This window comes from Limulus polyphemus, unplaced genomic scaffold (genome assembly GCF_000517525.1).
Source record: "Limulus polyphemus unplaced genomic scaffold, Limulus_polyphemus-2.1.2 Scaffold799, whole genome shotgun sequence".
Lineage (NCBI taxonomy): Eukaryota > Metazoa > Arthropoda > Merostomata > Xiphosura > Limulidae > Limulus > Limulus polyphemus.
In genome coordinates this window covers 309533-326014 of record NW_013666409.1, presented here as the reverse complement: position 1 = coordinate 326014, position 16482 = coordinate 309533, and the positions used below count along the sequence as shown (strand labels likewise).

The 16482-nt window shown below is 30.6% G+C and overlaps 1 protein-coding gene across 1 annotated transcript in view; it reads left to right on the top strand.

Annotated features, from left to right (window-relative positions):
• The window catches only part of LOC106460578 (solute carrier family 35 member F6-like), a 30573-nt gene that overhangs the window by 2979 nt on the left and 11112 nt on the right, over nucleotides 1–16482 (top strand). Inside the window, exons 3-8 of the mRNA XM_013920298.2 lie at nucleotides 3309–3400; nucleotides 3925–3995; nucleotides 6563–6636; nucleotides 12511–12572; nucleotides 13337–13416; nucleotides 14479–14611. Of these exons, the coding sequence (XP_013775752.2) occupies nucleotides 3309–3400; nucleotides 3925–3995; nucleotides 6563–6636; nucleotides 12511–12572; nucleotides 13337–13416; nucleotides 14479–14611 (512 nt within the window). The remainder of the gene's footprint in view (nucleotides 1–3308; nucleotides 3401–3924; nucleotides 3996–6562; nucleotides 6637–12510; nucleotides 12573–13336; nucleotides 13417–14478; nucleotides 14612–16482) is intronic.

The following is a 16482-nucleotide window of genomic DNA, read 5'->3' as shown; positions in this document are numbered from 1 at the left end:
GTCCTAACCAGTGACCTGTACAATGAAAGTATAAACTCTTTAGACTTGTATTCAATATTTCTATAGATACAACCTAAAATCCTATTTAACCTGCCACTAGCAACAACATACTGCTCGGATGGCTTTAGAGACTGATTGACTATTACACTAAGATCCCTTTCCTTCATAACACTATTAAGGTTATTCCCATCCAAATTACACTTATAATTCAAATTATGATAACCCACATGCATTATCTTGCATTTATTATAATTAAAACCCATCTGCCATTTATTTGCCCAACTCACTAAATGATCTAAATCCTTTTGAAAATTAGCAGCAACCTCTTCACAGCTAGCAACACCCAAGATCTTAGTATAATCTGCAAATTTAAGTAATTTATTGATTATCCCTTCATCTATGTCATTGATGTAAATCAAAAAGAGCAAAGGTCCTAAGACTGAGCCCTGAGGTACCCCACTTGTGACATTAATACAGTTTGATTGAACTCCATTTGTAACAATCCTCTGCTTTCTTCCATTCAACCATTCTTCTATCCAATTAGCTAACTTAACCCCCACACCTATAGAGCAAATTTTTATGACAAGCCTTTTATGTGGCACCTTGTCAAATGCTTTCTGAAAATCCAGATATACCAAATCTACAGCCATACCCTCATTTACATAAGCAGTAACCTTTTCAAAGAATGTTAAAAGATTTGTGAGGCAAGATCTTCCTTTAGTGAAATCATGTTGACTATTCAATAAAATTCTAAACTTTGTTAAATGACTGCAAGGCATCTTTTAACAGACTTTCCAAATTTTTTCTACAACTGATGTAAGATTAATTGGTTTATAATTACTGGGACAATTTTTATCACCTCCCTTGAAAAGAGTAGTTACATTAGCTAACTTCCAATCCTCTGGTACTTGCCCACTATTCAAGGACTGACAAAAAATAGTTGCAAGTGGCTCACGTATACAATTGTTAACCTCCTTCAAAACCCTTGGGGAAATATTATCTGGCCCAGGAGCCTTATCATTTTTTAATCTTCCCAATTATTTTCTTAACCAGCTCAGAATTAATGCAGTCATCTTGTTTGATCTCGTTTCCATTTATCAACTGATCATGATGTGGAATTCTGCTTAAATCTTCATTAGTAAAATGAATAAAAAGTAAAATTGAATAATCCAGCCATCTCATAATCATCAAATACTAGCCTTCCTTTATCATCCCTCAAGGCTCCTATCCCTATCCTAACATTTTGTTTTCCCTTAATATATATAAAGAAATCCTTACTGTTAATGTTTAAATTTTCAGCCAACTTTTTTCTCATACATCCTTTTTGATGTCCTACTTTCCTGTTTAACTAACACTCTTGATCTTCTAGAATCTCCTAAGTCTCCTGTCATACTGGTCAATTTAAATTTCTTAAATTTATGATGCTTTTCTTTAATTTTATTTCTTAAACTCTTTGTGAGCCACAACTGATGTAAGATTAATGGGTCTATAATTACTGGGACAATTTTTATCACCTCCCTTGAAAAGAGGAGTTACATTAGCTAACTTCCAATAATTGAATATTTAAAAGTTTATCTTTTAAAAATTTTCCACATTTGATCAGTGTCTCCACATAACTCAGCTGCCCAATTCACAACAGATAACTCTTGTCGCATTCCTTCAAAATTTGCTTTTATGAAATTTGTAACCAAAATATCGTTATTCCTTATCTCCATATCCAGCAAAACATTGAACCTAATAGAGCAATGATCACTGGCACCCAGATGTTCCCAATTTCCACCCTTTCAATCATTCCTGTATTTGAAGTTAACAATAAGCCTAAAATAGTATTGTTTCTAGTTGGTTCTTTGACTAACTGGTGAAGAAAGCCATCCTGAACAGTTTCCAAAAACCTTTCTCCCTCATGGTTTGATTCTAGAATTTCCCAATCCAAATGCATGAAATTAAAATCACTCATAATTGACTTTATTAACAGCTGAAATCTTAATCTATTGTAAAGTTTCTTACTAATTACATCAGTGTCATTTGGTGGTTTGTAACAAATTCCCACTAAAGCCTTTTCCCATTATATCCACTAATAGAAACCCCAAATGGATTCAGTCTCTTTGCTATTATCTTTGATTTCCTCAACTTCAACAGGATGTAACTCGCATTTTACATATAAAGCCACTCCTCCCCTCTTTAATACTCTATCCCCATTGAATAGCCTGTAACCCTGTATTTCAAAAAAAATTTCTATGTTTAACCATGTTTCAGATATTCCCATTATATCAAAATCTCCCCCCCCCCCATTCCTACCAGTGTTCTAAAGTATCAACCACTTCTAACAAAAGTTGTTATTGCCAATAAAGATAATTCCTCATATATTATACATGGGTTTTCAAAAGAATACAAAGTCAAAATATGCTGCTAAATTTATTTCAACTTTGGTTTAATATGTAATGGATATGAAGGGTTTCATTTAGACTTGGTTGGTTGTTTTGGCAACTGAAAGGGTGACCATGAACTGAATGCAGTTCCATCACCTTATATGCACTATGTTCTCATCTTTCTTCACAAGAAAATGAAAACCATTATTCACAAAACAGCAAACTATTAAGACAGTTAATACTAAGACCAAACTAATATTTTTGCAATACCACACTTGAAGTCATAAAATTAGATTAGAAAGAACTCTAAAATTTACATTATGTAATTTCAACGTTTAATGTGAAATGTTTGTTGTTTCAATTTGAGTAACCATCAAAAATGAGAAACAAATCAGTTTGGCTATCTCAAAAATGATGACTATTTATTGAAATCAGTGGCAGTGTTATTTAATATCTGTTTGAAAATTAACTTTAAGTTGAACTGCCTGTGACATAATACGTTTTTAGATATTGTTTTATTTGTATTTGAAATTTCTGTTGTAAGAACATTCTAAACAAATGTACCTTTTTTCATTTTTAACCTGTAAATTTTAATTTTGAATGGATTTGTTTAGCAGTTAGTATATAACCATAGTTTCTGTGTAAGGGTTTCATTTTGCCAAAAGGCATGAGATTTTAAAGTTGTAAACATTTTAATCTCTCCTTACATTTTCTTCAAAACTGTGACTGCTTAATGAAGACACAAAACTACTTGTTTATTTAAATGATTGTCAGTTTTTATGAAAACTTTTTCATTACTTTTTTGAGATGCTTTCTTTTAATATTAATGGGAAATGTTTTATATGTAAAAATTTCAGCTCCTAACTTAGAATATACTTGCAGGTAAGCAGTGGTGTATTAAATCCATTGTGATTTTTCAGTTTTTAACATTTTCTTTAGTTCTCCAGGGTATCCAGATTCTAGGTTTAACAATACAGTGAAAGATCACAAATTTGATCATCCTTGGTTTCAGACAATTATAATGTTTACAGGTGAGTAGTATAAAGTATCTGTAGAAACTTAACACATGATTGCTTATGCTAAGGTTGACAGCACCTTCATTCTTCATCTTCTTAGTGTGGTTAAAGAATTTCTTCACCTGAAAATGGTACCTTAAACTTTGTAATGGGATGTTAATGTTTTCTGTTTCTAAACAAAAAAAAATAAGAGCAACTATACAAAATAAATTCAGATGTTATGTTAGTTTTACCTAAGGCTATTTTAAACTAATTGTGTGATTTTGCATTAGTTAAAACATTTTATTTTTTCGTATTCATTTCTACATAGAGTAAATTGTTTGAATGTGGACTAGTTTCAAACTAGCCTTGCTGGCATATTGTATGTGCAGTAGAAAGAAATTTAAAGTTTGACTAGGAAAGTCTTAGAATTAAGGTTAACAACTGCATTGTAAAAGCAGAACTCCAGTTTATAAAAACAAGCTACTTTTATTATTCATATATATTAATAGTTCTTTTATCTCTTGCATTTAATTTTTTGTTTTTTAATTGCTGAATAGGAGAAATGGCTTGCTTAATTGGTTTATGTCATGTTCGATGGAAAGAGAGGAAGATGCACTTATTGCAAGAAGTAAGTCAAGAAACATAGTTTTGTATTAATTTATTACTATACTTAAAACATAGTTTTGTATTAATTTATTACTACATTTAAAACATAGTTTTGTATTAATTTATTACTATATGTAAAACATAGTTTTATATTGATTTATCACTATATTTAAAACATAGTTTTGTATTGATTTATCACTATATTTAAAACATAGTTTTGTATTGATTTATCACTATATTTAAAACATAGTTTTGTATTGATTTATCACTATATTTAAAACATAGTTTTGTATTGATTCATTACTATACTTAAAACATAGTTTTGTATTGATTCATTACTATACTTAAAACATAGTTTTGTATTGATTCATTACTATACTTAAAACATAGTTTTGTATTGATTCATTACTATACTTAAAACATAGTTTTGTATTGAATTAAATATAGTAACAAGTCAATACACAACTACGTTTTACATATAGTAACAAGTCAATACACAACTACGTTTTACATATAGTAATAAATCAATACAAAACTACGTTTTACATATAGTAATAAATCAATACAAAACTACATTTTACATATAGTAATAAAAATTTTCACCTGATTATGGCTCAGTGGTTGATGTAATATAATCTTTGTGTTTGTGCTGTATTATGTTGTGTGTTGATAGCCTAAGACTACTGAGTTGTATAGTATTATGGGATCAAGATTTAGCCTTACTTTTGTGAAAGGTCAGGGTGAAGAGTTGCCTACTTGAAACTTGAGGTGTTAAAAGCATTTATCTCAGAGCACTATTAAGAGCTGAGGCTTATGAGCAGAATTGTTAATGCTCTGATACACTATAATGCTTTATAAGCACACTTTACATATGCTAATGCTACAACACGGATGTTAGCTGTGGTGTCACAAGGAAAGTGTTTAGTACCTATTTGTTTGATAAGAAATTTCTGATCAGTGCAATCTACCAGGGTAAACTTATGGCTGAAGATGTCTCAATCATTTTTTCCAAGAAACGATGTTCGTAGAGTAAGAGTTAAATAATATAGAGCCTAAATACACAATAGTGCAAAGTATGGAGCCTTTAGTATTGTTCATGGAAACAAAAAAAACTTGCATACCAAAGCATATAGGATAGTAACAAGCTTTGAAACTACATCTTAAGCTAATCTTTAGCAATTTCCTCATCCACAAACTCAAAGTTATAATTACAAAAGATACTCTTCTAACTCTAAAAGCTGGTTGGATAAAGCTGGACATATCTTATGGTACCATTAATAAACAAGGATTTGAAGTTGACAGAGAGTCACTTGCCAAAGATCTACAAGATTTTATCCACACCTTTGAACCAATGACTACTTTTTTAAGAATGGTGGCTGAAAAAACTATAATTACAGCAATTTCATATGACAAGACATGAAAATCCTTCAGTTGAGATCTAATAGACTTTTATACCTTTGATCCTCTTAAACATGAGCTTAGAAGTTGATACCACAAACAGTGGAGAGTCTGTTAAGAAGTGTGGTTTTAAAGTGATCTTGCTATCATTTGAATGAGTTTGTTGTATCTGTGCTTTAGCTGTGTCAGGAAACAGTATGTATTCATGACCATCAGAAAGAACACAATCAACCAAGGACAAAGTAACTTCAAAGATAGCATATGATCTGAAACATCATTCTTATGGCTGTATTTCAGTATAAGTGCATTCTGGCACTGACTAGTCTGTTATTGATGTGATAGCTCCTCTGGTTCAGACAGCACTGTTTTTCTTCAGGAATGGAGCAATTTGTGTTACTAGAAAATGTTATTAGTTTAACCTTTTTGCAACAAGTACCCTTTTAAATCCCTTTCTATGCAACTCACTGACTTTTATTCAAAATATAATTAAACAACTTTACTATCAATGTTTGTCAATGAAATTAACATTATAATGTTTTTTATAATTCAAAGTTTTATGTTATCTAAGTTTCAATTCCTTTGTTTCAAAAGATACTTTTAAACAAATACTTAAACTTCAATTCTGTTGTCACATGACCCACAAGCTATGAAAAATCTCAACTTCACTACTCACTATCTTATAAGATAACCCCAGTCTGGTAGATGTATGTCTATACAATAAGTACATTTACTTGCTCTATTGACATGTATGTTCCTAAGTTCTTTGGCTGAGTTCTGTTGAAACTACTGATAAATTTTTTCCATTTCCTGACAGGTGCCATGCCCACCTTATTTAGAGTGGTAATGTGTCTTCAAGAAGACTTTTCACATACAAAAATATTTACTCTCAAACGGCCCTGACATCTAATAAGGGCCTGGGCTAATAGTATGTATCATTATTAGAGTGCAAAAGATGATAGTAAGAAGAACAAAGTAGGCAACATTAACATAAATAAAAGTAACTTATCACATTTCTGTAGATTCATTGGATGAGTTTCAGTCAGGTTACCTGAATTCATGGGATGTCTCGAGCCAAGAGTTTAGGAATGACTGCCCTAACGTATTCTTTGTTTTAACTATTTGTAAGTATGGGTGATGTAACTTTCTTTTTATTAGCTATACTGTAAATAATACAGTACACATACTTTTTAGAGAAACAGACTGATGGTTTCTCCTGGTACTTCAGATGGACTGTCATCGAGAATCATAAACCCATCACAACCTAGGTGAGTGCTAATAAAAGCTCAGAGATTTCAACCAGTGCAAATTGCTGACCATTGTGAAAAATAAGTATATTCTCATATATCTAGCATAATCTTTTGTAGTTTTGGTAGCATACTTAAATATACTTCATTTACCAAGATGTTTACTACTTAGCTTCCATATCATGACAGCTTCCTTTTGATATTCTATTGTTTTTGCAGCTAAGAATTTTATAAAGCATGAAAGTTCTCGTGAGGTTGTTTTAAGTCTTTTAACAGAACCTTGTGAAATATAAAACTGACAGTTATCTCTGCATGTGAAATCATGGTCCTGGGTAGAGCTGGGTAATTAGTGGAATATGCTTATTGATTAATTGTTGGACTCATTAATCAATCAAATTCAACTAATTTTTAACTCTATTGATATTAATCTCCCTGTACTTAGCTAGTTTTTGTTTTTTAAAAGACATTTTCAACTACCTTCATTCAATATAATAGACATTATGGTGTTTTGCTGGCAGTTGTCAATAGCACATTTTTCAAAAGAAACTTGTTTTGCCAAAAGTGAATTAAAAAAAATTAATCTGAAGATCTACTACTTGACAAATCACTTGTGTCTATACAACCACATGGTTGTCAATTTTTGTTTTTAAAATATGCAATGATTCACCTAATTTATATTTTTCTAAATCAAAACATTAATAAATAATTAAAACATTTTACAATCACTAATAACATAAGATAAAATTTAAGGACAACAAGGGACCTGTTAGCATTATAAGTTCATTGCATGGGTCATTGGTTATGTCACACTTGGAGTACTGTATTCAGTCTTGGGCTTATTATTATAGAAACGACATTGAAGTGTTCAAAAGAGTTCGGAGAAGGGCTACTAGGATGATACTTGGGATGGAGAGGTTGTCTTATGAGGAGACATTAAGATCTCTGAATTTGTCTTCTCTTGAAAAAATAATAGTTAGAGGGGATCTGATTGAGGTGTTTAGGATTAAGGGCATTGATAGTGTTGATGTCTTATCTTTTTTCCTTCTAAATGGTGATAAAGGTAGGACTAGGGGGCAAATATAATTTTTGGTAGGATAGGAGTTCCCTTAATTAGGACAGTTTTATTTTTCTAACAGAGTATTTTGCCTATAGATGTGTTGGATGCAGCAAATTCAAGAGAGTTTAAGGGAAGGCTTGATAAATATTTGAAAAAAGAGGACTGGATTTAAAGTGTTTTTTTTTCTAGGTTTAATTTACTATAGTGAATGGGATGGTCTAGGTGAATCTTTAAACTTGTATTTCTGTAAATACAACTTAAAATCTTATTTTCCTCCCACTACCAACAAACCGTTTCCATGGGTTAAGAGAATGAGATAATGATCAACCAGAATACCAAGATCCAATTCTTCCACAATACTGTTAAGGTTATTCCATCAACATTAATTATAACTCAACTGAAATTATGATAACCCAATTGCATTGTCTTGCATTTATTATAAGAAGGCTCTTCCCTTTATTCACTCTACTCACCAAATAATCTAAATCCTTTTGGAAACCAACAGTATTTTCCTCACTGCCAGAAACACCCAAAATCATAATATTATGAGCAAATTTAAGTAATTTATTGTCCATTCCTTCATCTGTGTCATTTGTGTAAATCAGAAAGTGTAAAGATCCAAACACTGAGCCCTGAGGTACCTTACTTGTGACATTAACCCAATTTGACTGAACTCCATTGATAATAACCCTCTACTTTCTTCCATCCAGTCTCTTTTGTATCTGATGAGCCAACCTGTCCCCCAAACCTATAGAGATAATTGTTTTAACAATCCTATCATGTGACACCTTGTTAAATGCTTTCTGAAAATCCAGATACATCAAATCCACACACTTACCTTCATCTACATAAGCAGTAACCTCTTCAGAAAATGACAAAAGATTATTAAAGCAAGATTTTCCTCTAGTGAAACCATGCTGACTATCCAACAAAACTCTAAACTTTGTTAAATAACTTTGTAAAGTATCTTTTAGCAGACTTTCAAAAACTTTTCCCACAACTGATGTAAGACTAATAGGCCTATAATTACTGGGACAATTTTTATCATTTCCCTTTAAAAGAGGAGTAACATTAGGCAACTAAAATTTCCAATCTTCTGGCACCAGCCCACTATTCAAGGACTTAGAAAAAAACAATAGCAAGTGACTTACATATCCTTCAAAACTCTTTCCAAACAGCTGTCTGTAGGGCAGTGTTTCTGCTAGTAATTGTATGCTCATTAGCAGCTGAAATCTTAATCTCACAGTAAATTTTCTGTTTTTTCATTAGTTCCTTCTGGTGATCTGTAACAAGTTCCAACTAAAAGCCTTCTTTCCCTTTATCCATTAAAATAAGTCCAAATAAATTCAATCTCCTTGTCATTATCTTTTATATCCACAACTTCAACAGGATGTAATTCATGTCTGTTAGACAGTTTATATTTGTTTTTTGAATACCAGAGTGCACTAGATCAAGTAATTATTTTAAACACTCTCAACTATGAAAATAAAAAGTTAATTCCAGAAAGGTTTGATAACACAGGCCTGCAATGAATTTATTGACATTTTTACATGTTCTATGGTAATTCCTGTATGCTGAATCCGAAAATGATATCCATTTTTCTTCATCACGTACATATTTTTCGCAAAATGTCATATCGCATTGCGTAAAAGAAAGACCACAACACATAGTTTGAGACTAAAAGAAGTACATTTCACAAAAAAATCAGGAAGAATGAGGATGCATATTCATTTGACATCAGTATTCTTCCCTTTTCTTCAGTTTGTATTGTTGTTGAGAAACATAATAATAAAAAATGTTCATTGTGATAAATGCAAATAATAATTTGATCTAAATAAGAATTTTTTTCTTCCCAATTTGTAAAAACCCTTACATAATAGAAAAAATGAATATTATTTTTTGCAATCTGCATAGCTGAGTTGTGGAAAATTCATTATTAAAACCAAAGTAACTTTTATGAAGTTTAAATTTGCAGGCCTGTGTAATTATTAATTTTTTTTTATATGCCTGAACCTTTTTTTTTTTTAAATATATCCCATTGTATTGTGCTTTGATACTTATTTTTTCTATGAACATCAGTATTGTTGGTTAAATTTTGCATTCTTGAATGTTTTTTTCAAAATAATTTTTTTCCCAACAATTAAAGATCTATTCAGTTAACTGACACATGATGTGGGCCTATAGCCAAAACTCGTAGTGTTTTTAAAAATCTTTTACTAGTACAGTTTTTGTTTAGTTTGATAAAGTTTGGTAATTTAACATAAAAGTGTTTTGTTTTTTTTATGTCTTTACCCTCAAAATATCAGTACGTTGTTTAAATGATGATGTACTTTGGGGCATTTATTATAAATCAGAAAAACACTAAACATAACAGTGATTGGAGAAATTACTTTTAGGTCCAGGTTAAAATATATTACATACACTTAGTTCTTAGGATATTTTATGATTTTCTATGAGCACAACCATATGGAGGAGATCTATCATATAGTAGTGAATGGAATATGTATAACTACATTTAGGCTATCAAGCTTGTGGATAATTGTGGTGCATCTTCACTGTACAGAAGAACTATAAACTTAAAATCACATGCTGCTTCACTTGTTAGAAGATGAGAAGAGTAAGATTATCATGAGTATAAAATTAGTATAAACAGTACAGTAATATTATAATAAGTGAGTTAACAATTCAGTACTTTGAATTGGCAAAATGCCAATTCCACAAATCTTTATCATTGTCGTATGTTTAGTTGTCATTGTATATTAGGCCAAAAATTTAATTCTGTGTTTATGGTAACATTACCAGGAAAAATTAAGGTAAGTAAATAGGATCTTATTTATTATTATGAAATGTTATACTGTACCATATACCATTATCAAAACAGAGAATGTTTTTCGTGCATTCTATTGAAGCAAGAATTAAGTTCATTTCATTTTCTTTAGCAAATATATATATTGTTCTATTCGTTCTTGTAGCACATTTACTTCACATAAGCCTATGAGTTGTAGGCTGAATTTCTTGTTTCTAATAGACAGTTGCCCAAATAGACTTTCAATTAAAATGCATTATGGAAGCAGTAACTGTTTCATTTATGTAACCATACCCAATTCACTCTGTAATGGTGTTTAATAGTTCTTTATAGAATTATTATTCATGAACTTGTATATGTCAATTATGAGTTTTTGATACAAATTACAAAAACTGAAATTAAAGATACTAATTTTCAAATTTACTAAGCTAAGTTCATAATACAAACGTTGTAAGGTGCTTATTTTTCTGTTTCGTAATATGTGGACATTGTTTTAAATTGTAGTGAAAGAAAACGTTTTGAATTGTATATACAATTATATGTTTTTAAAGCATTAATGTTATCTACAAGATAAATTAACCCAAACTTTCTGTAGGCAACACATTTTAATTAAGGGGTATTGCAAAATAAACCACACTTTTTCCCCAAAGTAATTATGAATTTGGTAGGACCATGAATATCATCACTCATGAGGAAATGTCATTTCAGTGTACTCTTGGGTGTTTTGAAAAAATTTTGAAATGAACAAGAGAACACTCCATCATCATAACACATGAAAGCATGGGTATGTAAGATGTATCAACACTTACACATTAAGATGCTTCTCTAACCAAAGAAGCCAGTTGCCTTCCCTGTAAATCAGCAGTTAAAAGTTATTGACAGCAGCAGATAGCCTTAGAAGCTTTACTATTATTCAAAAACGAACACTTAGATAATTGTAACAGTCAAAAATGGTATACAGGAAATCCTAATTTTGATTTCATAAGTTATGATACTAATCAGTTAAGCTCAACAAGCTTTAATGAATTGAAAACAATAATGGAAACTCATTATGGCATTATTTTGATAGATGGAATAATTAAGAATAGTAGTAAAAGGAAACCCTGTTTTTGATTAGTTGTTTATTTTTTAGGTGTTGTAAAGCTAATTGGTTAAGCTGAATAAACTTGAATTACTTGAAAATAGTAATGCCAGTATTTTGATTACTTGAATAATTGGAATAATCAAAACTAGTGATAATCAGAAACCCTATTTATGAGTTATGACACTAACCAACTGAGCTGAATAAACTTGAATTAATTGAAAATAATAATGCCATTATTTTGATTACTTGGATAGTTGGAGTAATTAAAATAGTAGTGAACAATAATTTCAATTAATTGATTACTTTGTATGACACTAATTGACATAACCTATGATCATTAGTAACCATTTATATTGATTAATCAAGTTAACCACCCAGCTCTAGCCTTGTGATACATGTAATTTTATGCTTTAAAACAGATGAATTTAGAACAATGTGCAATAAGCAATCATCTCTGTAGCAAGGGCATTGCAGTTTCTCGTATATTTCTGTTAAAAGTGACATCAAATATTTTCAGAAATTTAAGTAAAATTATATCTCTGTATAAAATAGCTAATAATTTCAATCCTTGTTGTGTATAAAGCATTTGCTTAAATTAAGCATATTTAGTCAGTCATTGAGAACATTGATATTAAAATATGATAATTTTATTTACATCTGGGAAGAAAATTTCATGGAATTTTGATAATCCAGTCAAAGTAAACAACTGTGCTTTCATCTGCATTTGTTTGTAAGTTTCTCTTTGAGAACCTTGTAGTTTCAACTTATTGAATCTTTTAAGAAAATTAGTATATGTTTTTAAATGAATTTAAAAGGTTCAATTGACTTAGAGGAAGAATTATTTAGATAAGTTTATTAAGTATTACCCTTCAAAAGTTATAGAACTTGGTGTATAGTACGTTAAAATTGCTCTTTGAGAAATAAATTTAAAAACTTTTGTTATTTCAGGGTATTTCAGTGGATTTTTGTACTTCCAACAGTTTGTGATTTAATTGGAACTTCTTTAGCAGGTAAGGCCTGCACAGGGTCAAGTTGTTGTTACTAATAAACTGAAAGTGATATTAATTTTTGTAACACATAAGAAAGAATGCTCTTAAATGTATGGGAATTATAAAACTCATAATTTATTGTTGTCAGTTGCATTGTGTAATACGTCATTGCTTCGGATTGTATTCAGTTGAAAAGTGTAAAAGTATCATTTCTTACAGTTTGAAATTTAATTAGTGATAAATTATGAAAAAATTTGTTTTACCTTGTGATATCATCTCATCATTGTTTTTCTTTTCTAAGTTAGCATATAAACAAAATATACTGCAGGAAATACATGCACAGAACCCATTTAAAAAAACACAAGTAAATCTGAAAGAAAAATAAAGTTGTGTAGTCGATGGTAAGCACAGTTTACTCACTTTGAGTTTAATTAGTGACTACCATGCCACTGTCTAGTCTCAACTCCAAACATCAAAACAAAAAGTTAATTTGCCCACTTCATTTTTAACCATTATAGTTCTACAAAAATATAGTCAAAACTATGCAGGTGGACAACTTGGAATAAACTTTATGCATTCAGATTCCCTAGTTGTTTTTTTTAGGGTTTGGGTAATTGTATTTATAATCATTAAAAAAATCCACAGTTAATTATAAGCTCTTAAATAATGCAGAGTATCAGGTCTAGTTACTTATCAAAAAAACGATAATTTCAATCTGCTCTATATGTTGAATGACAAAAATATAAACTTCATTTTTCTGTGTTTTTATTGTTGTTTTTTACTAGGAATCGGTTTGTTATATGTTGATGCTTCTGTGTGGCAGATGCTAAGAGGATCCATTATAATCTTCACTGGGATTTCTTCTGTAAGTATCTTGCTGAATAACCTGAGACTATGCAAACATAAACAAACATATACATATTGGAACTTTCGATGTCTACATTTAAAGGTGTACATTATTAATATAAATGAAGCTTCTAGGAAACCCGTTTTCCATGTTAGTGTTCCAGGTGAGAATATGTCACAGAAAGTTACTAGAAATGTTTGGACTTATAACACTCTCGCTTACTTACATTGCAGATTAAAAGTGTAAAACAATAAATGTGGACATTATAAAGCATTAGTATTTAATAACACTTGTAGGTGTTGATGAATTGTTTTGTTTATAAGAAAGCAAGCTAAGTGCAATCTGTTAAATGTTCCTGTCGGCCAAGTTCACACTTCTAGCTTGTTGGGTTACACGTTGTGTCGTGTTGGTACAGAGTGCTGAAAGATTGTTTCATGTTGTAACCATTTACCATGATAAGAAATATTCTTACTATTCTATGAAGATTTATATTTTGATGAAAAATATCTGTGTATATTTTATTTCTTATTTTTATTAGTCGTAGCTCTCTCTGTGTGTATTGTAAGTACTTTTGACAAAAGAATATGTAGGATAATTTTGTTTACATTACTCTGAGGTTTTTCAGTATGTTTATGCAATCTCACTAAGTTTTTTATGTTGTTACAGATTTGAAAACATTTTTTTTATGGGCTTAATATTTTTTCTTTTGTGTTGATAAACATTTTGATTCTATTAGATTAATAGAAAACAGTTACATTGGTTTGTACATACAAATTGCATCATGGAAAAATAAGAAAAGCTAAGAACTTTTCTAAGCTTTTTCAGAAGTAAGATCCATTTTCTAAAAACATTGAGGAAAATGGTTTAGGATTTTCTGTTTTTCATTACATTTTATTTTTTGTAAAATTTTGTTGTTTTTTTAAGTTAAAGTTGACAAATTGTGCCATGGTATTGAAAAACAATTCTCTGTATAATGACAGTGTTAACTAAGAACAGTTCTTCATTTGAATATCCATTGTACATAAAGTTTTTGGAGAAATTCATACTTGTATTGACCAGCTGATTCATATTTCTCTGCAGAAAATCTTCCTGAAGAGGAAACTGCATGGGCTTCAGTGGACTGGGATTATAGTCACCACAGTAGGATTGGTGCTGGTTGGATTGTCAGATGTTTTAGAGGAACATCATAGTAGTGACTCAAGGGTTGTGCTTGGTATTTTGATCATTTTAAAAGCCACCTTCCATGAGTAGTATAGATTAAATATTTCTTGTAAGGTTGTCTGAGGTTTAAAGATTGACACTTGTAGCCATTTTATAATGAGGGCCCATGGCTCAATGGTTAAGGCATTAAATTCAAAATTTGCAATTCTCAGGATCGAAATCCAATGTCAAGTATGCTTGTCCTTTCAACCTTGGGGCATTATAGTGTGATGAACAATCCTACTATTAATTAGTAAAGATTATCCTAAGAGTTGACAGTGGGTGCTGCTGACCAGTTTCTTTCACTCTGATTGGTAATTAAAATTGGGGGTGGCAACAGATAGCATTAGTAGCTTTGTCATATAGAAACAAACAATTTAGAAAAAGTATTGCGAGTTCAAATGTTTTTTGTTTTTTTAAAGTTGTTCCCAACTACTCTTGTTTTCATCAGCGATGCTTATGTAAAGTTGAACTGTTATCTTATATAGAAGTGGTTGTTTTGTCTAAATGCAATAATTACAAAATTCGTTAATTTTTTTTTCTTAAGTTTACACATCTGAATGGAACTTTTCATTTGTTTTGGAAGCATCTGGTGGAAATTAATATTTAATAGCATAAACATTTTAGGATTTCTTAGTAGCAGGAGTGAGATATGATGATCTTGACACAATCTACTGATACAGCAAAAAACAAAACGGAAATAAACAGTCCGTTACTACCAAAAAAAAATTTAATAATAGTCTTTAAGGACACAAAAATAAAATGTGAATTGATCCTTTTACATACAAAAGCAAACAATCGAACAGTTTGCTAGCACACAAAAACAAAGTATTTCCCTACTTGTACAGAGCAAATACTATACCAATGTTTAGAGATACCTTTTTTTTGTTAAGGTTTCTATTAATAACTTGTTAATGATTTGACTATTGTTCACATCCTGAAAAGAGCATAGAGAAAATGTACTTTTTACCATGGTTGTACAATATGTCTTTCCACTTTTCCATGGTTGTACGGTAGTATATGTTTCCATAATGTACAATGTATTTTATTATGCTAGCTCAGTATATGTTTTAATTGTTGTATGACATATGTAGTGTGGTTGTTAAGTATATGCTTTCACTGCCCTATGATATATGTTCCTGTAATTGCTTAGCATATGTTTTCCTTGTTATATGGTGTACATTACTGGGGTTGTTTTGTTCAGTATGTTTTTATTATTGTATGATATACATTACTTAGTATGTTGTGTTAGTTGTATGTTACTTTATAACAATTTAAAGAAACTCTAAAGTAGAATATGATGCAACTAATTCTACAGGTACAGAAAACATTATGTATATATGCATTACCTAGTAAAAGCTATTATTGGACTACATTAGTGAACTAATGTAGCTGTTTGTGTTTTAAATTATTTCAGTATATGGTGCAAGAACAGAGTACACAAATCTATTTCGATAACTCACCTCCACACATAGTTTATCTTCTTCACTTATCTGCCAGAGAGATTTGCATGCCACTAGCCTTGAAGCAACTCCCACATAATTTAACGGGAATTGTGCTGGTGTATGATGACATCATCATGTGACAAAAGCCCTCCATCTATAGGAGAGCAACACACTACCCTCCACAATAACTCCCCTTATGCACTTGCACCCTTGGTAACTTCATTTTTCTCCTCAGCACTGAATTGAACAAAACGTGTTTAAATTTCTTGTCTGAGTTCAATTTATTCAGATTTGCATCATTAACAAAATATTGATTTTCTTTTCTTTGGCTTTTATTTCAAAAGCTTTAATTTTTTTCATCATGAATTCTTAAACGACTATGATTTATACTTAGTCCTGAATGAGTGATGCTGTTTGCACTTAGGCCTTATTTCTACTA